Source organism: Drosophila yakuba, chromosome 2R (assembly GCF_016746365.2).
Source record: "Drosophila yakuba strain Tai18E2 chromosome 2R, Prin_Dyak_Tai18E2_2.1, whole genome shotgun sequence".
Taxonomy (NCBI): Eukaryota; Metazoa; Arthropoda; class Insecta; order Diptera; family Drosophilidae; genus Drosophila; species Drosophila yakuba.
In genome coordinates, this window is record NC_052528.2 from 17445946 (window position 1) to 17470679 (window position 24734).

At 43.5% G+C, this 24734-nt stretch overlaps 2 protein-coding genes across 5 annotated transcripts; both read right to left on the reverse strand.

The window, feature by feature from the left end:
- Positions 1 to 509: 509 nt before the first annotated feature.
- LOC6531073 (sodium- and chloride-dependent transporter XTRP3) lies at positions 510 to 12904 on the reverse strand. Of its 4 annotated transcripts, XM_002091871.3 has the most exons (10): positions 12667 to 12903; positions 7819 to 8138; positions 6539 to 6771; positions 5904 to 6481; positions 5363 to 5504; positions 4932 to 5293; positions 4708 to 4870; positions 4445 to 4648; positions 4109 to 4177; positions 3524 to 3941 (listed from the first exon to the last, which is right to left on the reverse strand). In XM_002091871.3, the coding sequence occupies exons 2-10, from the start codon at positions 8087 to 8089 to the stop codon at positions 3936 to 3938; spliced, it is 2028 nt and encodes a 675-aa protein (XP_002091907.1). In that variant the 5' UTR covers positions 8090 to 8138; positions 12667 to 12903; the 3' UTR covers positions 3524 to 3935. The 4 variants fall into 4 exon arrangements, with proteins under 4 accessions (XP_015051743.1, XP_015051742.1, XP_002091907.1 ...); XM_015196257.2 differs by lacking the exons at positions 3524 to 3941; positions 4109 to 4177 and adding an exon at positions 510 to 2851; XM_015196256.2 differs by lacking the exons at positions 3524 to 3941; positions 4109 to 4177 and adding an exon at positions 510 to 2854.
- Positions 12905 to 23104: 10200 nt separating this feature from the next.
- LOC6531074 (glutathione S-transferase 1) lies at positions 23105 to 24534 on the reverse strand. The gene is made up of 3 exons (XM_002091872.3): positions 24451 to 24534; positions 24263 to 24371; positions 23105 to 23744 (listed from the first exon to the last, which is right to left on the reverse strand). The coding sequence occupies exons 2-3, from the start codon at positions 24358 to 24360 to the stop codon at positions 23165 to 23167; spliced, it is 678 nt and encodes a 225-aa protein (XP_002091908.1). The 5' UTR covers positions 24361 to 24371; positions 24451 to 24534; the 3' UTR covers positions 23105 to 23164.
- Positions 24535 to 24734: the final 200 nt, after the last annotated feature.

Below are 24734 nucleotides of genomic sequence, written 5' to 3' on the forward strand. Positions count from 1 at the left end.
GTGCCTTTTCTCTTGCAAATTAGTTGCTCTTACCCTGCACTTTTCTTATCATTTTGGCCATATCGTGTGGCTTCCATTTGGGCAATATCGTTTTACTAGTGCCCGTACTATAAACATAGACCAGCGACATTTACGATGCTGGTTTCCAATAAAACCACTAACCGAAATAGCCAGTTTTGAAGGTCATCTCATGCAACTCCTTCTTCGAAGCCATTTGAAGTCTGAATCTGGCAGGGGCCTGACTTCTTTAATCAGATGAAACGAAATCAAAACAAACCAAAGAAATCGAAACTTTCCCCTGATTGATAAGCGTAATCGGGAATTGTTAGCTCGCGGTCCAAGGTGCTTTGACCAGGGGGCAGCAAACCAAATACAAAATATTCTGTTCTATCAGAAACCCATAAGAACCTGAAGATTCGTCTGCCGCGGATTAAACGTGCCAGCTGTGGTACAGTGAAGCCCCGAGAGGTAAAACCATAACCATAACCAGAAATAAGAACAGCTTGAACTCCTTTTGCTCTTCTTCAACTTAACGCACTAATCATGAAATATGTTTATTAATAATAATTTCTTGCGTACGGTACAATAATGTTTCATATAAGTATTCTTCACGTTGCAGTGTCTGTTGTTTTTAATACATTCAAATTTACACGAGTCCGGGTCTTTAGCACTACGACAATAATTGATATACAATATTTATAGTAGAGCTAGGTATATAGATTATTATGTACTGTATATATAGATTTAATGTTCGTATATTTAGTGGCGTAAACAAGTAAACTATACAATTAGGCTTGGTACTATGTATTTGGTTTCGGTTTCGGTTGCATTTGCATTTGCGTTTGCATTGCGAGGATTCGACTTTATTCATGGATAATATGGATAAGGTGGGGGAAGGGGCAACTAACTGTTTTGGGGGCCTCTTACTTTACAATTGTGTAAACGTACATATAAATCTGATGGCTAATCGGATCCTCGATTGGAACTGCTTTTGATTGGCGGTGTACAAAATGGATACAAATCTCCCACAGAAAAAAAAAACGAGTTATAAATGGAAAAATTCCTGCTCTGCTATGGGGAAATCAACCACGTCGATGACTACAAATCTCTCTAAACTCGACGGGCCATATATCATAAGTATATTTCTATATTTGTCTTATTGTCTTCAACGTTCTGTCGTCCGTCCTTTTGCATTGACTTTGAGTACTTCGAAATTCCATGTGTTTTGATTCAGTTGTCAGTTTTCAGTTTGCATTTTTCATTTAGCATTTTTCATTTACCAGTTTTCAGTTAGCATTTTTCATTTTTCAGATATCAGTGTTGCACTTGCCTTCGCCTTACCGAAATAAGAGAAAGTTTGGGGGGGAGGGTTTTGTGTGATAACCATTTTGCGGAAACCGAATCGGAAATATGGAAGTATGAAAAAGGACTTTCTTTCTAGGTATTCTGTGCAGTGAACTGAAGTAAACAATGGGGTGCCGCTTAACAACTAGTTAAATATTAAACGCTTTATGGTTTCCCTTCTTCGATAGAACTTTACAACCACTAAAACTATTCACAGCAGTTTATAATTCTTGATTTGTTATTTTGTTTAGCTCTTGTCAGTGTGGGAAAATACTTTCTTTTTGAGTGGTTTTTCAACGGGGGAAATAGTTTGAGTGGGTGAGTCTTTGGGTTTGGATAGTGGATGAATAGTCTTTAAAGCTAAACATTGAGGATATTATTTAGAATATCACACATTCCATGTATCATTCTCTAATCAGTATTAGTAAGTATAGGTATTTGTTTAACTCAACTAGAACTCGAAGTGTTAATATTGTGTCTCAACGCTCTTAACCAGTTTAAAAGTTTAAAGTAATTGTAAATCGTGTAACTCCTTTTAGATTACATACATACATATATTAATTGTAGGTTTGTTGAGTTCTACTTGAGATTGAAATAAAAACGGCAGATCTCTACTAAAACTAAATGTTGAGTTTAACTCGTTGGAAATGCGCTGGCTAAGTCGACTATAAGCGTTTGCCGTCGAAGAGCTTTCTCCGCAGGATGGGGAAAATTGTGGGGGTTTGTTGGGGGATTTTGGGTTTGGGAGAGGAGTCGGAAATACTTTCAGTTTTGCATTTTGTGTGTTCGAGTGTCTAAGGGTAAAGCTTTAAGCATTCCAACTAAATGCTACATAATCGAATTTAAATCATTTGCAACCCGTTTTAGATAATACCTATCCTCCTCCTGCTGCACATTGTACTCGTACACTGTTTTGTTAAATTTAGTTTAGTTTTGGGCTTAGTTCAGTTTGTGTTAAAATACGATTTAACAATTTTAGTTACGCACTCGAATGCAATTCTTTCGCTTACTCGGTTTATTCTGGTAATTACTTAGTTTAGTTTTAAATTAAGTTAAAATACTTATAGTAAATATTTATAAATGTTTGCGCTCAGCTCGGCACGCACTCATCTTACCGCTCGTCTCAGTTGAATTGGTATTTCACTTGCCATTTTGTATCGATTCGCACCTGGACCTGTATCTGCACCTGTTCCTGGACATCTACCTGTATCTGTATCTGCATCTGTATCTTTATCCGTATCCTTAGCATCCGTTTCTATATCTGCGCCAGTTGGTGAGTGGAGCTGTGGCTTCTCTAGACATCGTACGCATCCTTCTTGTAGTTGTTCTTTCTGCTTGTTGGCACATTTAGCACGTTCGATGTCTTGGTTGTTGTTGTCGGACGCATCATCATCATCCGCATGGTCATGGGCTTGTCCTCCTCCTCGTCGTCGGAGAAATCGCTCTGGGTCTTCACATGACCACCCAACGCCGGACCGCTAAAATCGTTCTCGTCATCCTCGTCGTCCTGCTTGGAAAGGTGGATGGGAATAAGGTTGAAGGGTGTCTTCAATATGTCAGACATCAAAAGGGCGGACAGAGTCCTCTAGGAAATCAAGAACTTCTTACGAAATTATAGTACATAAATCAAATGAGCTGACACCACGCTGCGTATACTTGATATTCTACACAAGCTCAAGCGAAAGCTCTCTACACGACCAGCGACTGGCCACGAAAGCAGAATTTGTAAATTAAAACTACTTGAAGTTCACTGCAACTGTACTGTAGAATGTAAAATACATTTACATTACATGTATGTTTCAGTGGCGGAATTTGTATGTGTTCTTGGTGGCTTATTTAATGGTATTTTAGCCAGTCATTTAATTTTTGAAATGTAGTTTTTCCAGTTCAGTTAAATCTTAAAAAATCCGCCACCGACTGATGTGTTGCATTAAGGGCTTTAACCATACTAAAAGTATTTAAACAATTAACAAACAAACGAACGAACCAACAAACAAAATGTAAATGTACAGATTTCGGTTGTCTCCCTGTTACATTACCTGCATATTAGCCACGATCAGCCGCCAATTGGGTTTTCTATATGTCCACGAACTGCCTAAATCTATGTACACTCAATGCCCTACTCCTGCTGAGCCTTCAAGCGATTTTGCTAGTCTTTTCCCTAAACTTAGGTTTTGTAAATAATTGTTCAGGCCTTAACCGGTTTTGGTTTGAAAGAGCTGTTTGTTTTTTGCTATTGTTTGCTAGCTACGATTAATTGCTGTGCGTTGATTAGTTCTTTGTGGTATTGAGTACAGGTAATTGCTTGGTAACCGAGGATGAGCAATTGGTTTCTACTTGAGTCGAGGCACATCCTTAGTGTTTTCGGTTTTCTCGGTTTTACAGGGTGTTCAGTGTTCGGTGTTTCGTGTTTCTGGGCCATGCGAAGGGCATTAGTGAACTAATTTTAGAGCTATCCTAGTTTTAACTGGTTGCTGATTTCTTTGGGGTTCTCTAAGACTTGGCGCTGCACTTAGGTTCGTATCCATGGCTTCGATTTCGATTTCGTGTTTCTGGTTTAGATTCGGATTCAGATTCGGATTCGGTACGTTCTAATTCTAACATTGACCAATGAAAAGTGGACACGGGAGCACAGGGAAAGAAGAGCAGAGAATCGTGTGATTAGCTTTAGTGTATTCAGAGATGTGCAGGTGACGGGATCGGGGTCGTGGGATCGTGGAATCGTGGCCATTAGCCTTTCAAACCAGGACGAGGCACAACTTACTTCAAAGTCTCCAATTGTGAAGCGTGTCGCCGCTAGTGAATCTTGCGGTGGCATATCCGGACTCATATTCTGTACGACAATGAGCGTGAGTTTTTGGTAATGTATTCGGTTATTGGATGTAAGCATTGTCAGATAGGAAAAACAAGCGCAAGAGTGAGGAATTTTCGTTAGGTGAGAGAAAGACACAATTAGTCACACGTATATAGACCAAAAATAGAGAGAGATGGGCGTAACCTTAGCCTAACAACACAACAAATCTTACAAGAAAAAGCTCAAATCGAGACTGAATCGAATCGAAAGTATTGTCAATCGATTTGAGCACGAATCTGCACTTACATCGTCATCATTGTCAATCATCTCCTTGGTGGAGGCGGTTGTTTCGTTACGCCGTATCGATCCTTGATGGATATCGAGGTCCACCTTCAGGCACTGGAAGCTACGCATGAGGAACACGATGGGCATGGGCAGGACGCCAGCCAGGATCATGGATAGTGCGATGGCCATCACCCAGTTGGGGTAGCTCTTCTGCTCAATCATACCCTGTAATTGGATAAAATTCCATTTAGCCAAGACTTAAAGAAGAGTATCAAGCTACGTACCAAATCGGCATTCCAAGCACCGTAAGTGGGATTCCTAATGACCATAAAGACCACTGAAGACACCAGGATGCAGACCATAATGACGGGACCAATGTACCGCCAGGTCCACTGCCAGTAGCGACCAGGTCGGTAGCCAGTCATCTGGTAAATGTCCTCTGTGAAGCTGTGGGAGAATATCCTTAGCATGTTGCTCAGCTTCTAAAGTAAGTAAGACCAAAACTTACCGCTCGTGTCCGTAGATAAATATGACGGCTATCATCTCCATTAGCGCCACCACGACGAGGCCAATGGTGCCGGCAAAAGAGTCGAACATCTTGAGCCAGTACTCCCCGGCACCTGTGCAGAAGATGAAACCGACAATGAAGCAGAAGAGACACACCACGCCAGTGACATGCTGTTTCTTAACCCGCTTGATAATGTCAATGTCGAAGAGGGTGCACAGCATGCCCTCCAGGATGCCGATCTGTGATCCCAGTCCCAGCGACAGCAGCATGGTGAAGAAGAGCACGGCCCAGAAGGGAGCGCCGGGCAGCTCCACGATGGCCTGGGTGAACACGATGAAGGCCAGCCCAGTGCCCTCAGCAGCCTGCATAGGAAGGATTGTGTATGAGAACCTCCAGACCATGGATAAGCCCCCAATTCAGACAGTACTCACATTGTCCAGTTCGTGGGCCAAGCTGCACTCGCTCAATTGCAAACGGACGAACTCACTGCCATTTAGTTGATTCATGGCTTGTTCATAGCCCTGTGTGTCATTCAGGCCCAGCAGTTTGTTCTTCACCAGGATTTCCGTGTTACTGGGGCGAGGCAAAACCAAAAAAAAAGGAAGAATAAATAAGCAAACTATAAACAAACCAGTTGAAGTCGGTTAGAACCCGATGTGGAGGCAGTTCAAGAGCAATTGTGCATAACTCAACGTGGGTCCGTTAATTGATGCAAATTGACAGACACGACCGCGATTCCATATATCGATTCGAATACTATCAATGGATGGGCGCAGAGATACACCCACCGAGCACGGAGCCACCGAGCCGGCATTTCATTGATACGCAAATAGAACGAAAGACAAACAGTTGCCCTACGCCGGTTACAACTGGTCAACTGGTCAGCATATTGATGACCCAGCTAACATAATGGAACGAACCACAACGAATCCACTGATGCGTGCCACCCACTGCCGCTCCCCATCGACTCACCTGGCTATACAACGATCCACATTGACGGTGGCCTTGAAGCCCAGAATGGCAAAGATAACCACGCTGGCGTAGATGGCCGTAACCGCATTGCACACGGACACCAGGAGCACATCCCGCACACAGTTGTTCTTGGGCGTGTTGTAGCTGCCGAAGGCGATCAGAGATCCAAAGGCCAGGCCAAAGGAGTAGAAGACCTGCGTGGCCGCGTCCAGCCAAACCGTGGGCTCCAGTAACTTTTCCACCTTCGGCGTATACATGTGCATCAGTCCGGCGCCCGCGCCTCGCAACGTGATGCCGCGAATGAAGAAGATGGTCAGCACGATGTAGGGGAAGAGGGAGGTGAAGTAGACCACCTTGCCGGAGCTTTGGATGCCCTTCATCACGATGAAGAAGACAATGGTCCAGGACAGCATCAGGCAGAGCACGATCCACCACTTGAGGCCACCGGGCTCATCCATGGAGGGCGCTGCATCCAAGGTGGTGCGGTACCAGAAGTACGTCGTCTCCGACGATTTGGCGCACTCCTCCAACTCAAAACCGGTGCCGTTCAAGGGGCAAGATGACCAGGGCAGCGGATACTAAATAGGTAATTCAATAGTTTAGAAAATATAGTTATTTCCAAAGAAAGCACTTACGCGAAAACTGTTGAAGAGGTAGAAGAACACCCACGTGATGATCACGTTGTAGTACAGAGCCACAAAGAGCGTCACTATGCACGACGAGATGCCGATGCCACCCAGCCAGGGATGGATGGTGTTCCACACACCCAAGGCACCCAATCGCATCCGCTGGCCGATTCCCAACTCGATTAGGAACAGCGGTATGCCCTCCAGTATCAGCATAACCATGAAGGGTATCAGAAATGCACCTGCAACGGGAAAATTAAGGCTTAAGTTCACTTGGATAAATTCTAAGTATATCTATATCTATCTATATAATAATATATCTGCTATATAATAAGTTGTTATGCATATATAATATCTATTTTCCTAATAAAAAACCCTAAATGAACTCTACATATTTGCACAGTGTAGTTTGTTCGCTGTGCATGATTAAATCGCTGGCGGGATGTGACACAAAATCAATGAAAAGCCAGCCGGAAATTTGCATTTCTGGCCAGGTCGGGAAATATCTGGTTGGCCAACTAGCTTATGAAGAGTATGCCAACTTCGATGCCCAGTCAAGCTGTCAATTGTAATTGAATTAAAAGCTGGGTGGGCTTAAATCGCCATCAGAAATGTGCGTACACTTGCTCACTGGCTGGTGACCCACCCACTCCACGCCCACTGATCCACCCAAGGCCATCAATTGGGCCCTTCCGCCGTCGAATGCCAGGCAATTAGTGCACATTAAATCCCATAATGTTATTGTCAAAGCTGTGCACCTGATTAGCTGCAGTTCGTTGGCCAACTGATATTGGATATGACACATGTCGTGGGGCATGGGGCGGTGTGGAGGGGTGTTGGAAGGGGAATTGGATGGGCTTAGAGGGGGTTTAGGGGGGAATAACCAATTTAACGTTATTGCTCAGGTGACCCGTGCAGTCGAAGCGACATTGATTTGGAATACTGCTCCAGTTTGCGCTTTTTGCCTCAGTAATCCGAGGCTTAGTGCAGAATGCCAGGCAAAAGTGCACAGACCTCCAAACAATCATAGCTCGTTACCGATAAGGTATTTTTGTATACCCAACTAATAAAGATATAATAAAGTTATATTACGAAAAAGTATGCCCAAATTGACATCTTGAAAGCCAAGCAATCGAGTTTGAAAGTAATAACAGTGATGTTTCAATTTAAAAAGCATTTATGTTCAATAAAAATGTGAGTGGTTCCTAACCAAACTTAATTAAGTTCCATTCTGATTGATCAAGTTAAAAGCTGATTCATTGACATTGCAAATAGCATTAGATACTCACCGCCGCCGTTCTGTTGGCACAGGTAGGGAAACCGCCAGATATTGCCGAGGCCCACCGAGTAACCGATGATGCTGAGGAAGAACTGCATCTTGCCGCTCCAGGCGGCACGTTCCGGCTCATTGCCCGGTATGTCCACCGATTGCACGGAGTTGCGCTGGGGGGCAGTGAGTACGATGGTCACTCCATGGGTGCCATCGCCACGTGCCCGTGTGTTCAGTGGCGCCATCTCGTGGCCGTTGCGCGGCGCATCTATGATTTTGGTGGCAGCCATCAACGTGCGGATGTTACTATATTCCTGGCGAAGTGTCCGTGGTTACCGTCTGCGGAAAAGTGGAGCAGCCGATTATGAGAAATGCCAGGACTCGCCCCAGACCCACTGTTTGATCGATACTCCTCGAGTACCCAAGTGTGTGTGTGCTAGTGTGTGTATGTTGTGTTGTTTGCCCATTTGTGTGGCGGTTCGTCCTTGAGACCGCTTCTAGTGGCTGCTAACTCAATTTGTGTCCTAATTATTTGCCATTAGGCGGATACTTCGCCGGTTAATGGAAACTTTTCGCCATTCTTTTCCCTGTCCCCCCATTTTCCCCAGTCAGCTTTCGTAATTTGATTAATATGCAAATTTGGTGTAGTGCCTGGGGAACACATATGCCAAGTATGCTCATTAGTTTATTCTTAATGAAGTGTGCATAAATTGGATTGTGTGTTGTTTTGCTTTCAAGTTTATAAAGAAATCTTTAGGATAAGTCCGAAAAGTAATGCTATCCAAATATTATTCTTTTAGTGTGTACGAGTTAAGGCACGTTGTTAGGGGTCAGAGGTTAATTAGATCCTTAGTTTCTGCAGTAAACAACCCAGAAGCTCCAAGGACTGTTTACGAGCCACTAAGCCACCCCCCACCACCCCCCTCTTTCGAAGCGTGACTTCCTGAACCTTGTTGCTCGGTGTATGGGGGTGAGCCCAAAATTGAAGCCAACACCACAGAAGGTCGTTTTGAATTGAAAGAGCAACCAAAAATGGGGAAAAAAGAGCAAACTGGTGGGTAGATTGGAATGAAAGGGGGGTTGACACAAGCCACGGTTCTATGTGGGCGCCATTTACTTGGAGGCTCGTCCTCTGTTGCTGACGTAGTAAATTAGGGCTAGAGAGCACACGGGACACGGAACAGAGAGCGGAATGGCCATGGGTGTGTTGTTTGGGGCAGCAGCTGTGTGGCAAGAAGCAGCAATTCACCACCGCGCGAGAGAGCCACAGAGAGAGAGTGAGAAGTGAGAGAGAGTCGAAAGCTTTGCGGAGCTTTTGGCGTCCTGCCGCTTCATTGATGGCCACTGCGGGGGGAAAGATTTCCCGCAGAGGGAAGGAGAGCTATATATTCTATTCTATTCTGCTATATTTTGCGTATACGTAATGCGCTATGACGTCTTTTGATGGCTGCCTCATTTTCCCCAATTGCGTACCTCAAAAAGCATTACACCCAGGCCGCACATTCGTGTAAATATTTATCCAGTTACACCCACAGAATGTATCTTACGGATGCAGAAACCAAAAACTACACCACCAGCTGCAAAGACTCCGATTAAATTGCATGGAAACGGTATGGAGCGGTAATCAAAGGACGCCAATGTGCACTTTACCGCACTTCTTCGCACTTTTCCACCCGCTGAGCTGTCGGGGGGAAAACACTCGTCCTCCGATTGCACAATCCGATTGCTGTTACGTAAACCAGTGTGTGAAAATATTAAAGTCCTGTGATTGCTGTGCTGTTGCTTTCTGCGTCGCAGTTAAATGGATGGATGGGTGGTTGGCTGGATGGGTGGATGGGTGGATGGGTGGTTCTTTTTCGCTCAATCACCGGCGTTTCTAAATAAAGCTCTGGCCAGGATGTGGCCGTGGCCCTGTCATTGGAATGAGCTAAATCACTTGGCCGCAGCGCAAAGTGGACTGAAACACAATGGTTTAACCATTGCGGTAGGAAATTACTCAATGAGGGCTCAAGATTACCACTGATTGGCTGTGACAGGACCTAATTGAAGAATTGCTTCACGGAGGCTTGCATAACTCTGAGCTCTGGAATATAAATCCCATCTGTGCTGAATTTAAATGAATGGAAATTTACCAAGCCAAATGACGCTAACCCAATCTCACACACAGGTAGAAAAGCTTGGGTCCTGGGCGCAAAAAAAAAGGACAAACACAATTGCGTCGTGGCAAAATTGTAAACCCATCAAAAAACAAAAGTTCATCCCCTTTGAACTCGCGGACTAGAAGAAACGTATTTAAAGCTCATTGCCAGTAAAGGTAAACTGCAAATAGCTCGCAAAGGCAGAAGTACCAGGTTGTATTAAAAGTATAGTATAAAAGTATAGTATAAAAGTATAGTAGTTGGTAGTGAAAATGAAACAAGTAGGCGAATCTGCTGACATGGCGTGCTGCAGGCTAAATCGATAAGAACGGCTTTGCTGGTAAGGTGGAATCCAGGGGGAGGGCCAGCTGTCTTTTCCTATTTCTGCATAAATCATGCAATTTGATTGCCATTGAAATTCACTCTGTTTACGCAATCGATTTTGCACATTTTATTGGCCTTTTGTTTACGCTACGCCACTGCGAATGAATTCACTGTGAATCGTTCAAAAAAAAAATTGTTGCCTCTTCGAATTTGAAATGCCAAACTAATATACCCATAATTGTGGCTATTTTCGGAACCACATTCACTCAATATAAAAACACAGAGCGGTGTTGCGCAACTTGTTTGCTGGCTGTGGCTGTTTCTGCTGCCAATATGCACTTTTTGCCCTTTGCCTCTTGGTAATTGATTTGGCCATCGTTTGGCGCCAAGGCGCGAACTACGCCGAAAACTCTGCGAGGACAATTGGCACCACCACCCCCGATCCCCCAAAAACACCACCCGCATACCACCCAAAAGCACATCCACACTTCCGTTTCCGCTTGACCTTGATGCACGCCACTGTGGATTTTTGTGAAACTCTGCAAGCACTTTCAACAGACAATGGTTCCCGCTGATAGGTATCGAAGTGTCGAATTACTTTCCCAAGCCACAATTTCGATTGCTTACGCCGGCTAAACCTTGGTCAGCTGCTGCTCGAAGAATAGAAGGTTTGTTTTGCAATAAACATTATGTAAATAAACGCAGTCGACGCTCTTATGCAGAAGTGTGGAAAGTTTCCACAGATTATTATTGCATTTGAAGCCCAGTTCTAGGTCTTTGAGTATAACATTACATATAGGAATATAACATGAGTATTTTGCTATCGTTGAAATTAAACACTACACAAAGCTTGGCCCTTAAAAATACAATTCTAGTTTTTAAGTATGCCTAAAAGGCATGTCCACGTTTTAGTTAAAAACGGTTTAAAAGGCATGTCTGCGTTTTAGTTAAAAACTGTGTGCAAAATATTGAGTAAAAATATATTTGAGTTTAGTAATTGCGGTTATATCACACGCTTGCTACTATTTAAATTTTTGAAAATTTTTACATTAAATAATATTATTTTCAAACTCAGTAAAGTAATCAAATATGAGTTAAAAACTCTACAAATTTGCTAAGTAATTGCAGGGCGTGGTGAAGCATTTGGCCAGGAACACAGCCCCTTTCAGCGCCATAATAATCCTTTGTGCGACTTAACCTTTTGCCCCACGGAAGCAATCGATAAGACGCAAGTGTTTCACTCCCAGCCCCAGCACAGCATTAATTTTGCATCAAACAAAGTCAGTTGGGCCAAAACAGGCGGACTCGTGCACTTGTCTGGCCGAGAAGATTGCCAAAAGAGCAGTGTACCAGTGTGTCCTATATGGACCGTGTGTTAGCCCATTGTACATATTCAACTTTCGCTCTCACCCTAGAGCGAAAGAGAAGGCAGCAGGGTGTGAGAGAGAGAGGGAGTGAGAGAAGGGAGGAAGCGAAGTGCAATCAGACGGGCACAAAGTTCAATTCCTTGTGCTACCCACTAATTTTTGGCACAGCATCAACTGTTGGCCTGTTGAGGTCGATGGGGAGGGTTGAGCTTTTTTGGCCCAAAACATCCCCTCGGCCAATGCCATTGCCAGCCCCAATGCTTTCTTCTTTATCAGAATCTCCAAGAGAAAGAGAATGTCAAAACGAAATGGATGATTTAGGATGTTGTATCTTTTTAAGGCTATCTGAACTCTTGTGGGAAAAAATGTAATATTTACGCTTTCTGAAAAATATTAACAATAAATTATATGAAGTACAAGAGTCCACATTTAAATTATTAAATTAATAAACAATCTTAGTTCACCCTTAAAAGAGTTGTTTAGAAAACGTTGTGTGCTTTTAGATTGAACAGCAGTGAAAGCAGCCAACTCAAGTGAAATCGCTTAACGAAATCAAATTAAAATTTTTGTTTACGCTGGTCTTTCAGTCAAGTGATTAAACGTTGAATGTGTAGCGATGCCAAAATCTGATTTTGTTTCCCATGTTCGTACAACGTACTATATATAGTAGTTTATGTCAACGTGCAAAGTTGAATGTATGGCAAAATTTTGCACTTTGTTGGTTTTTGGAATGCGAATTCGCTGTAAATGCACAAAAATGCAGATTTCGATTGGCGCTAAGGGCACGAAACAAATGAAATTAACATAAAGCTAAGTTCACTGTTTTCACGGAAGTCCACGTGCATCCCCAACCTCGAGTTTCACTGACATAGCTCCCAAGATAAAGAGAGAGAGAGCGTCAGAGAGTCTGTCCTGAGAGAGATAGAGAGAGAGAGAGAAAGGAACAGGGAGGGAGTCCTTTTTGGCATGTATGTGTGTGTGTGTTAGTGGGCAGGACACGTCAGGCAGAAAGTTTCGCCTCGCTTTCTTGTTCCGTACCAAAGTTTGTCTTGGCTGTGGGTTTGAAATTTCCAGACTGCTCTGAAGCGGATTTTTCACACACACACACACTCGCGCGCTTTGGAAAATCACTGAATTTCGCTGATTTCCGCTTTAATCCAGGTAAACGCTCGATATCAATTTCGTTCGACGAATTTCAGCGTTTTTCGCACGGAGCTTTGCTCGATTTTCACGACCGTTGATTTGTGCTTTCCGTTGTAAACTAAACCCAAATCGCTTGGCGCCGCACTGCGAAGCTCGCGAATTGGCATGGTGTGTTTGAATCGGTGGTGAACTAACCACCACCAGCGCAGGAACATCCACTACACTCACATACACACACACACGCACACACACACACACACGTCAACGCGTTGACGCAGGACTCTGCATGGAAATTTTTGGGCTGGCAGCGGGCTTAAATTGGGCAAAGCTTCACTTTCATTGATTGCCGCACGCGGAAAGGAGGCCAAAAGCTGCAGGAGCACGTGGCTTTCGGGGGTTGAAAGTTCAAATGCCGCCGCTATCGCCTGTTGTGGTGGTGGTTGTACAGGGGAAGAGCGAAACGCTGGGAGAGAAAACCCAAAGGGACTACTACTTCATTTTGCTCTGGAAATATAAATATTCATAAATAATATAAATAAATTGTCAAGGAAATAAAATCTTCTATAATAGTTTAAAGAAAATATTTTTTAATTACTAATAATAAGAAGACTCCTTTCAAATGAACCGCCAAATATAATCAAATTCAATTGCAGACTTTTAGGCGCTTTCAGCTACCGCCCGCCAGGTGGCGATTGTTACATGTGTGACCAGTTATTTATTTTTATATCGATAATCATTCATCGAGAATCGCATTGCACCGCGCAATTTAAATAAATTACATTTTGTTTTAATGCATTTATTTTTGTTTCCCAACCACTAAAAGTTGGAACAAAATCTTTAAAAATATAATTGCATTATATTTTATTAAGCACAATTAATCAATGTTTTCATTAAGTTTCTTAATATAATCGGCAATGCATTTCCCAAAACCAAACATGCATTTTCAACAAAGAGCACCAATAATAAACAATCATAATAATTTTGAAACATTATAACAGTAATAGAAAATTTAAGCCAATACGAATCATATTGTATTTGGCTTAAAGTCATGAAAAATTCCAATAAACCCGACAAACATGTTAAATACTTTACCCCAACTCCGAAAAGGTTAAACATGTTGCCCATGTACACCAGCTCTTAATGTTTTTCGTGGCCAGAAAAAAAAGAAAAACAATGAAAGACTCGCGAGCAAGAAAGCTCTTTTTTTCTGCCTCGGAAAAACCAAATCACAAATATTGTTTGACCCTCATTATCTTTGAAATTTGCTTTTCCAGGCCCAGCCAGCGAACACGAGGACATTAAAGATAGGATGTGAACAAAAGACTCATTGGTTTTCGCACCGAGGCTTTTAGTACACTTATTTAATAGTCACGAAAACAATATAATGATATTTCCTTATTTAAATGGGAATTTACAATATTTTCTTAGTAAATTAGTTAGTAATTCTTAGTACGTTGATATTAAACTAGTTATTTTAAATATAGAGGGTGTATAAAACTTGTGCGAATTATTCAAGAATGCATTTGATTTGTACAAATAGCATTATATGCAGAGTATCCTTTTCAGGAGTGAAAAGGAGCGAAAGTGCTTAAAGCTGAAGAAGAGGGTCGAACAAGAGGCAAGTCAGAAAACAAGGGAGGCCTGTAAGCGAGTAAGATGTGCACAAAGTTAGTTTTCCCTTCCTTGTTCGCTTTTCCTTTTCCTTATTATTTTTTTTGTTTTTTCTGTGTTGTCCTGCTCGTAAACTCATTTGCCTGGCACGCTGACAATAACAGGGCAAAAACACCCGGCGGCAAGTTTACAGAATATATAGTAAAGTAAACATCTTTGGCGGCCCGTGGGCAGCCCGAAAAATAAGGCTCCCGCCTTAAGAATAACAATACAATTTAATATAAACGTCGTTTTTGCTTTTACCCGCGCCATGCTACTTTCACTGAATTTTCGTAAGAAGATGTTTTTCGTTTTGCATTGACACGCAGCTCGAATAATACGCCTGGGCGTATGCAATGAAAAATTCAACTTTTGCATAATCTGGAATCACTTGCGCACGCACGAAGGTAAACAAATTTGCACGGCCATGGCAGAAGGTAAATGAAAATGTACTAAAACTGAGGCACAACGCTTAGAAAATTATGCAAAAATAAACAGGGATAAAAAATGTTGGATCAAAGCCCGCACACAGCCGGAAAAAAATTTCAAAAAAAAAAATCAGAAATAAAGTTTGACTAAAGAAGAACTTTTTGACACGAAGCAAAACTGCATAACTAAATATGCTCCATATGCGCCAAGCTAGGGATTTTGATATATAGAATCTACTCCTCTGTTAATTCGTATTTTAAAACATTGTATTGATAGATTTGCTCTCAGTGCACGCCCAAAGTAAAAAGTGCGATAAAAACAAATGCGTCTGCCTCGCGGCACCGAGCATCTTCCTCGTGCTCTCCTCGCCAAGGTGATTATCCATAATCCCCCGAAAAAAGCGTCCGTGTGGCGGGCAGGATTGAATGACTAAAGACAAAGTTTTCCCTCGCCTAGCAGAAAAGTGTGTGCACTGCTCCATCTCCTCCATGTGCTGCTCCTCCTCCTGTGACTTCTCCATACCCTCCATTCCCCCACTGCCCCCCAGTCATGTCCCCCGGAACAGGGACACCATCTCCATTACACAGCCACATCCACCTACTTTTTCGCCAGCCAGATAGCCCACCTGTCTGGGATGAGATTCAAGCGTTAATATTTTCAGCTGCGCTGGAATTTGTAGTCTGGCAGCGATAAAGCATCTTTTCGGTGACAATGAATCGGGGATAAAGCATTTTACGTGCCACCGGCTGCCAAATAAAGTGCTCTTCTCCTCTCTCTACCTCCAGTTGCGGATGCGGGTTGTTTTTTCAGCCACGTCGCTGATTTCGCATAAATTATGCAAGTACATTTTACCCGAGAGTGTAACATGCAGGCAACCGAGTCTGCGGAGCGACCAAAAGGACCAACAGCCAGTCCTCAAATTCTGGCTAACAAATTACCAAATGTGCTTTTTATGCAGTGAAAACAAGGCATTTGCGGATGTGGTGGCTTCACATTTAGCTAGGTTTAAGCAAAAGCACAGGAACATTTTCCATATTTAACCTTTAGTTTTTTTTTTCATATTTCTTTCTTTAGCCAAGAAAACCCAAATATTTAATATTTGCTTTCTGCAGAAAGCTCTATAGAGAAATGAAGCCAAAAAAGCCACATTAAAGGCATTTGTATCGAGGGTTGAAACAAAATTAGTTTTCGTTTTTTGCCAAACGAAGTGTGTTAATGAATTTCCATGATACCTTTGGGTTAGCCAAACAACATTCGGTTCGAATCGCATGAAAACCATTTCAATGTGCATTTGACTGGAACGCCGCAAACCCAATTTCCCATATTCCGCAGCAGGCGGAGCAGCATTCCACTCCACTCCACTCCACCTCCCACCAGAAGCACCCATTGGACCACCACCCACTGGAATCCAGCCTCCCAGGACCGCCCATTGAGTTCCTTTTTGTGACAGGTGCACCTGCTACTGACCCGTCCTCGCCAACAGGTTGCAGGTGAGTTGAGGTTGCCCCACTGGCCGGACTCTGGTTGACTGGCCAACTGGCCAACTGGCGGTTGCCCCTGACACATTTCCGAGGACATTGTCTTCGGCCAGGAAGTTCTTTCTTGCTTCCTTGCATGTGGAGTGATATAAACCCATTGCTTTAAGAGGCACAAGGAAAAACGTATCTTTTTCTGCCATAAACGTGGAGTTTTATAGAGGTACCCCCCGTGAATCACCTTTAAATTCCTTACTATAAGTATACCTTTATCTATTTTATGTTGGCAACTTTTAAAGACATTTCATTTGCCTCGATTTTTAAAGGATATGAAGAGACTACATACACCTATACGCTTGAATAAAATATGTTGCCTTCAACCATTTTAAAAGGAATTATATCACGTTTTTTCTGCGAAAAGTTCGATTAATTTTCGATGCATTTTTTCACGTTTTTACAGCGTAGATTCTATTTGCAGGATACGTTGACATATTGCCAAGAGAAAAACATTTGTAAAGGTCATATGTATTTATAGAAGGACTAATAGCAACACGATTGTGTTTGGATTCCCAAATTTTGCCCAAAGAGTTTCAATAACTAATCCAGTAATTTGTAAGCAACACCATGAATAGGTGAGTGCTTATATAAACCAACGATTATCCGATTCCAATGGCCCAAAGGACCTTCAATGCACACGAACGCTCGTCACATTGGATTGACTTCTGTCTGTTTACGCCGGCCATTGTGGGCTAATTTGGAACGGTTATGTAATTTTCTGGGCACTTTGTAGGTATTTGTACCCTTATTGGGACTATCGATGGATTCGGTGGAGTGAGTGGAAGGGCACGGATTCTAGGGCATCGTAGGAAAACCTATTCAAATCCAAACAGGATGCGGATTGGACTGGCATGTATAGTTATGCAAATTACACGCCCGCACACATGACTGCACGGCGATATCCATGGATGGGGACAATGGGACTCCGGGAACGGTGTGTGCCTGGATCCAAAGCAAACGTTTTGAATGGTTTTAATAACTTTACACACTCACGCACACACACACGCACACACCCAGGCATCACCACGTGAGACAACAATAACAACGAGTGCGCACAACAATGGGCTTTGGTAATGCGAACTGAATGAATATTCACGAAAGTAAGTGTGTTTGTACATGTGCGTGTGGGCCTTTATATATGCCACACATTCTACAAATACGACCATGGCCAAAAATGTAATCCCCCCACTATCCTCGGCGCACCTGAGCTGGCCAAATAAATGCTAACGAGGATTAGACAAAGTTAAATGCGAGTTCGTTACCGAGCTTCCTCATTTGGGCAGCCCGTATCCGGTCCCATTTTAAGATCTACACAGCAAACAATCCATTTTGTTGCTTGTACAAAAATAAATTAATTTTAATTACAACAATTACCATGAAATTCGAAATTATAGTGAGTACTAGGCGACGCTTTTATTAGAATCGAGTGTTCAATGAAGGTTCATTTGTTCTACAAATTACATGTTATTTTCAGTCCACTACTTTTCCACATTTCAGTTTCAAATAAACTCCCCCATTTAGACAACTGCTTCGTATACTTTTCGTATATCTAATGACAGTGCATTAAGTGACGTGAGAATTTACTACACGCGCGGAGAAAATGCGTCTAAAAATCTTTTGCAAATAAAGTGAAAGTCAAAAGATAATTAATTCCCGTTCTATCCCCATTCTTTGGGGCGTCAAAATGCTTTGTTGCCAACTTATTAAGAAGCGCCATCAGCTTTGGGTGCAAAAAGTTCAGCATAGTTGCTGTGATGGCAGCCAGGCAGAGGACTCTTTCATCGGGCATAATGCTCATAATTAAACCAGCTGGGCCACCCATTTCACCTCCGCTCCTGGGACAGGTGGAATCCGTCTGCGGGAAACTCAAAACCAATTACCAGAGCTGCCCCAAAAATGGCAAAAGAGAAAGAGATTTATACGGAGAATGGGGGAATGGGGTGCGAGTCACGTATGCAAAACACGTATACGTCATGTGGGCCATGAGTCAGGCAATTACAAAAGCTTTTGTGTGTCTGGCCGTGCGGCAAGAAGGGTTGCAAAAATTTTGGATGCAAACTGAACGCATCTGGAATCTGGCGGATGGCAGCTGGCAGCTGGCAGCTGGCTCCTGGTGTTGTACAAACGATAACACCAAGCCACAGGAGATGCACTGGCAGAAAACTCTACAATCAAAGCTTTTAAGTATATATAACAGATGATTATAAAAGATACAGGTGATGGCAGATTAAAATACGTTACTTATACTTAGTAAAATATTAAGCCTTGCCAATCAGAACTTAATATCGGGAGCATGCAAAAATATTTATAAATACATACTATAAAATATAATATGAACTGGTGAATTTGAAGTGTAAAACATAAAATGTGTGTTTTCACATGTCTAGCAGTCGCGATTGAAATCAAAGAACATATGCAATACTATTTATGCTGGATTTTTTTCCAATTTCTAGCAACTGAATTGGGCGACACTGCCTTGCCATAGATAAACTGAAATGAGTTGAACCCCAAAATGAAGCTGGCAGGCACAATTTTGCGGTTGTGCTGTGGCGGCAAATGAAAGTTAATTGGTTTAAGGAGATTGCCCATGGAGGTGGCAAGGCAGCGAGACAGCTAGGTGGCCAAGTGGCCAAGTGGCAATAGGCACTCCACGGTGGCAATGGCAATGGCAACCAACCAAAGTGCCTGGCGGAGCGCAATGAGGCGGATGCGTGAAAACGGCGTGAAAGCCAGAAGCTTCGCCTGCTGCCGGGGGCCCTGTAATCAGGAGCGGTCTACGCTCGAGTCATATGGCTGAATGAATTCATTTGCAAGTCAGCCTAGAGCCTAGAGTTCCCGGAAAATATCCCCGCCCATTTCCACTCCCACTTTCCCACGCTCACACCCGATTTTCCCAGCCCCACTCCCACTCCTGGGCAATAATTTGCTTGTTGTTGGCTCTAATTGGAAAAGTTTGTTGAGCACTTAGTGTCAACAAATTTATTGTCTATAATTGCTGCTTTTCGAGCATCCATTCCTTTTCTTTTTTTTGCGGCACTTGGGTTGCAAGCAAAGTTCAAACATCGCTGGCAGCCGTGAAATGGATAATGAATGAGGCACGAATGCCCGGAATGCGACACATCGTCGGCTGCCAGGGTCCATTATTCAAGCTAATTACACTTGCAACAGCGTGTCCAGCAAAAGAACACTTTTAACACATTTGCCGAATTAATTAGTCAACATTGAAGCAACGCGAACAGTGACTCACAAAATGGCAAGAAGAAAGTTGGTAATTGAGATATAAAAGGGATATTTCTCTTACTTGCAAGTAACTGCAGGTTTATTTGCAAATTATTTAATACTCAGACGTGGAAGTTTAAAAAGCCAGTTAATATTTGATGCAATACATTAGTGCTTATAATGTTATCAGTTAAATTAATTGTTTTTACTTTAAAATGGGTCGACTGCTCCTCTTTTCAGGGCCATTAAACATTGATCCTTAGAGCCAGCTTCTTGGGGCTCACATGCAGATACCTCCATATTCCCCAGACACTTATACTGCCGGCAAGCACTTTACCCAACTACTTTATATATGCATTTCTCCGACCTTCGCTCCATTCGATATTGATTAAATGAAAGCGCACTGACATGTCAACGGCAATGAGAAAGTTTGCTCTGCACTCGGACCGGAGTCTGGGATTCAGCAGTTACAGATCAACTTGGCTGCATTCATACATATCCAATTATGCAAATGCAAATGTTGCTGCTGTCAGCAGGCGGCATTCGAATGGCGGCGAGCACTTAATCAACATGCATCGAAACCGGGCGGCCCGGTGTCCTGGCGCTCGCAGGATGCAAGCTGCAGGATGTTCTTTCAGCGACCTGGCCCCGTTTTGAATGGCAGGCCTCGGCACAAAAGCCCACAAGTTTGTGCGGCCGTTTATCAGCAGCCAGCCAGACAAGCAGCAAACTATCCGAAGGACATCCAAGCGGACGGACAAACGGACGGACAAACGGACAGGACAGGAAAGTTGAGCAGGATAATCGCCTTTCATTGTACTGGCACACTCACAAATGCACTCGCTCGTTACGAGCTATAGTTGGGTTAGTTTTTCAAAACAGATTTAGTTTCATTGCCCGGTGATTAGTTCGTGCCCCCGCCCATTTAAGTGGGCATCTTCAGCGTTATGTATGGCCGGCTTTCAGCCAGCCTGTCCCTGTCAATTGTTGAGTACGAGTGTCGGAATACACATCGAATCGGAACTAAAGGTCCGGACATCGAACACGGACATGCAACACGAAGAGTGGGACCATCAACGCTTCTCCTTGTCCGGCCATCGAGTGGAGACATGCATTCCCCACGAGAGTCCTCCCGTTCCGTCCCGTCCCTTTGTCCAGCCATTTGAAGAGCAGAACCATGTCGACGCTGAGTGGCCCACTCCAATCGACGCAGTGATGGCAAATACCTATGATGATATGCCAATTTGCATACAGTTCTGTGTGGATTACCACTTGAGCGGCACAACCTTTACTTTTACTCGATTTTAAAATTTACCCGTAGTAACACGTGTAAGTGCTTTACAAACAAGGCAGCTTAATAAAGAAGGATTTTTCCTTAAACCATTAGTACAACATGTATTGCCTTTCGATGGCACAACAGATTCCCATCACTGATTCCTGTGATTGGAAATCCATGACGAAATTATGTCAGAATTATATAGCAAACTTCCAAATCGTTAACGTTGATTAGCTTTGTTTGGCTTATGGTAATTGGTCAGATTGTGATTTGCGCACAATAAATGCGTATTCCAATTAGTTTAATGAGCCCGCTTCATGGCCAGCCGAATGCCAAATTCTAAATGCCAGCAAAATATTGAATTTTGTTTGGCAGCAATTGCTGCATGGATGTTGGCTCAGTGAGAAGTTAATTTCATTGTTAAACAAACCGCAACCGCAGAGCAAACAATGAAGCGAACCCGACACAAGGCAGCAAACAGATGGCCGACGACGTTTCAACTTTAAACGAACCGGAAATGGGCGAAGGTCCTGGCGTTGTGGCGCTCGGACGTCCCGGTGTCCTGGCGTCCTGGCCACCGAAAAAGGCATCATTAATCATGGGTAGCTACAGTTTTGGCCCCGGTTTACTTAACGCTCCTGGCACGCGCTTAGCTTGCCTTTTTTCCTTTTGCGGCATTAAATTTTAATCCCAAAAACACACTCGCCGTCCCGACACAAAAGGGAAAAAAAGAAGTAAAAGTAAAAGCCCTTTGGATCCCATCGTCCCACGCCGCACAGTTAATGGCATTTGAAAACTGTGAAAAAACCATGATGAAAATGTGGCCAAAATCGAGTTCCACGCACCGCTGCTCCTCGGCGGCAAAACTTTTGTCCCGCAGTGTTGCACTTCAATCGAAACGTAGTGCCTCCCTGCGGCTGATGCCTGATGCCTGTTGGCTGTTGCCTGATGGCTGATGGCTGTTGGTTACTGCGTTCTGGATACTGGACACTGAATACTGTACACTGTACACTGGATACCGGATACTACTGGCTGCACCCAGTGGTGCCGCCTCGTGTCGCCACTTCTGATCGACAATGACTGGCGGCCATAAGTGCAGAGTGAAGTGTCACATCACGTTTGCGAAAAGTCGTCAGCCATAGCCGCGTGCATCAAGGCAGAATGTGTGCAAAAAGTCAGATGCACTTTGCAGCTCCCACTCGCTGGGATGCATTTACTTTTTGCACATGTGCCGAAAGGTTTTTTAAATATTTATTGGTAAACTGGGAATGCATTACTTTTGGCAAGCGCAGGAATCAATAAAAATATACCCTTAAACTAAAACATTAAAGCAGTACTGGAACTTAAGCGGTATGTCAACCAATAACAGATTAGTGCTAAAATATAAACTCATTACCTCAAGTTTGCAACATAACAACTTTAACCGAGCGTTTGTGTAATCTTCGAGTACGCAGTATAAATGACATCCCCTTCAAAGTTTGAAAACAAGTTTAAATAGACTTCAACTGAAAGAAAATCCGTGTCGCACTTGCGAGTTGTTTCCGTTCAAGTGGCCCAAACCAAAAGCAAAGTCAAGAGGCTGCCGCAACCAGCCAAAGCCAAAGCCAAAGCCAAAGCCAAAAGCCGAAAGAAGCTTTAACAACTATAAATGCGATCACTTACAGCTTGTAATCAATAACGAGAAGCGCCGCCAAACACCGACAAGTCAAACAAACAAACAACAACAATGGCCAGGAGCCGAACGGACCCAGGAAAAACTTTCTGGCTTAAATTTCACACACAAACACACACACACACAGTCAATGGACAAGTTCAGGTTACCGGTTGCCTGCCTGCGCCGCGGCATTTTCCCATTTTCCCCATAAAAAAGTTTTGCCATTACTTTTCGACCAGCTGCACATAACTGTCGCTCTCGCAGTCGCAGTTGCTGTCCTTGTCTCCGGTTCTATTCCCGTCTCACCTACAGCCACCACCCCCAACCAAAGCCACCCACCCCAACACAGTATCACATCTCCTATTATTGTTTGCTGTTCGGCCTTGATTCATCGTCCTGGCTGCTGTCTCATGAAACTCATGTTTTTATTACACGCTGTATTGATTGATTGTTCGAGATGGATATACTGGCATCATACGTTCCCCATAACGGTACAGTTTGTTTTATGTGCTAAATTAAAGCTTCAGATTTTCTAAACAGCCATAAAAAAAGAGTTAAAGTCACAGGACCATCTTGATTTCGTATCAAATGCGATTGTATTATGATAAATCTTCTTCTAAGCCTTAAGTCCGCTTACTTCTGCTGTCGCTCGGCCAGAAGTCCCTTGACCAGGCCCACCAACATGTCCAGACCTTCCTGGTTGTTCTTCTGGTAGTACGGAAGGGCCTGAATGCGCTTGACCCACTCCACCAGGCGTGGGAACTGCTCCGGGTCGATGGGCGCGAACGCCTCGGCCGTGGACACCGATGCAATGCAGCTGAGATCGGCGATGGTCAGTTTGTCGCCCACCAGGTAATCGCCGCCAGCCAGGCAGTGCTCCAAGCCATCGTAGGCCTTCTGCAGGTAGGCCACTCGATCGGCGGGCACCTCGCCAACTCCGAAGTAGATCACCGGCTCGACAATGAAACGGATCCGCGGGAACAGGTGACCGCAATCGTAGTACAAACGTGCATCCACCAGGCGACGCTGCTCCGCATCCTTTGGATACAGGGAGTCATCGCCCGCCGGAGCGTACTTATCCGCCAGATAGGCGCAGATGATGTGCGAATCGCTCACGATGGTGCCATTATCATCGAGCACGGGGATCGTGTGCTGCGCATTCAACTTGAGGAACTCGGCGGACTTGTGCTCTCCGCCCTTTACGTTAACCAGTCTGAAAAAATAGAGAAAAGCAAAAGAAATGTGAGTGAGAAGAGATAGTGAGCGATATAGCTGAGGAACGAGAGTACAGCTGCCGAAAGAGCAGACGGTCAGAGAGTCGTTTAACCATTAGTTTGTCAATAGTTTTTAAACATTTCATGATCAGCTTTCGAATTTACTCATCCATATGTATTCCTTATTCCTATTTTTTCATAGCTACATAATTATATTGTGTAATACTGCTTAATCAACTGTTTGAAAATGTCTTTAATGACAACGTTTCTTATTATTTGACAGCATTACACCCCCCCCCCCCCCCCCCCCCCCCCCCATCTGCTATCCTAGCTATTAAGTACCTTAATGTTGAATTATTAAGTAATAAATGGAAATGGCCAGCATACTAAGCGCAGGGCTTTTAAGACCCCACTGCTCCAGTGGAGGGTTAATGAAGAGAGTGGTCGCGGGGGAGACCGGTTTATCAGCTACTGTGATGGTGGAATGGGGATGGTAGGGTGGGGGGATTGAACTTACCGCAAGTCCAACTCCAAACCAAGAGCGGCGGCCGTCAGCAGAACAGCGCGACAGGGGGGACTGCGGGGGGCGTAGTAGAGGATGGGCTTGGCCGACATGATACAAGCAGCTGAAATAGATTGGTTAATTACTTATTTATGTGACCAACGAACTAAAACAAAACACAAATATTATGCCACTTCATTTACTTTCTCGCTTAACTAAAACGCAACCGGCTTAGCTGAGGGTAAAAAGGCAACTGAAATATTAAAGAGAGGCAAACAAGTTGATTGTTGACGTTGTCGAAGCTCAAAAAGCTCATTGAGTTCTCAAAAGAGCTCGCAAAAGAGCCCCCCACTATGATCGTACCATCGAAGCTTTAAAAAAGCTCAGACAATGGAAAAGAGATTGTTAATCTCTCTTTCTCTCCATAAAACTATCTTAACTATAACGGTTATAAGTTCTGAAAATGTTTCTCTAACACAAATTTATT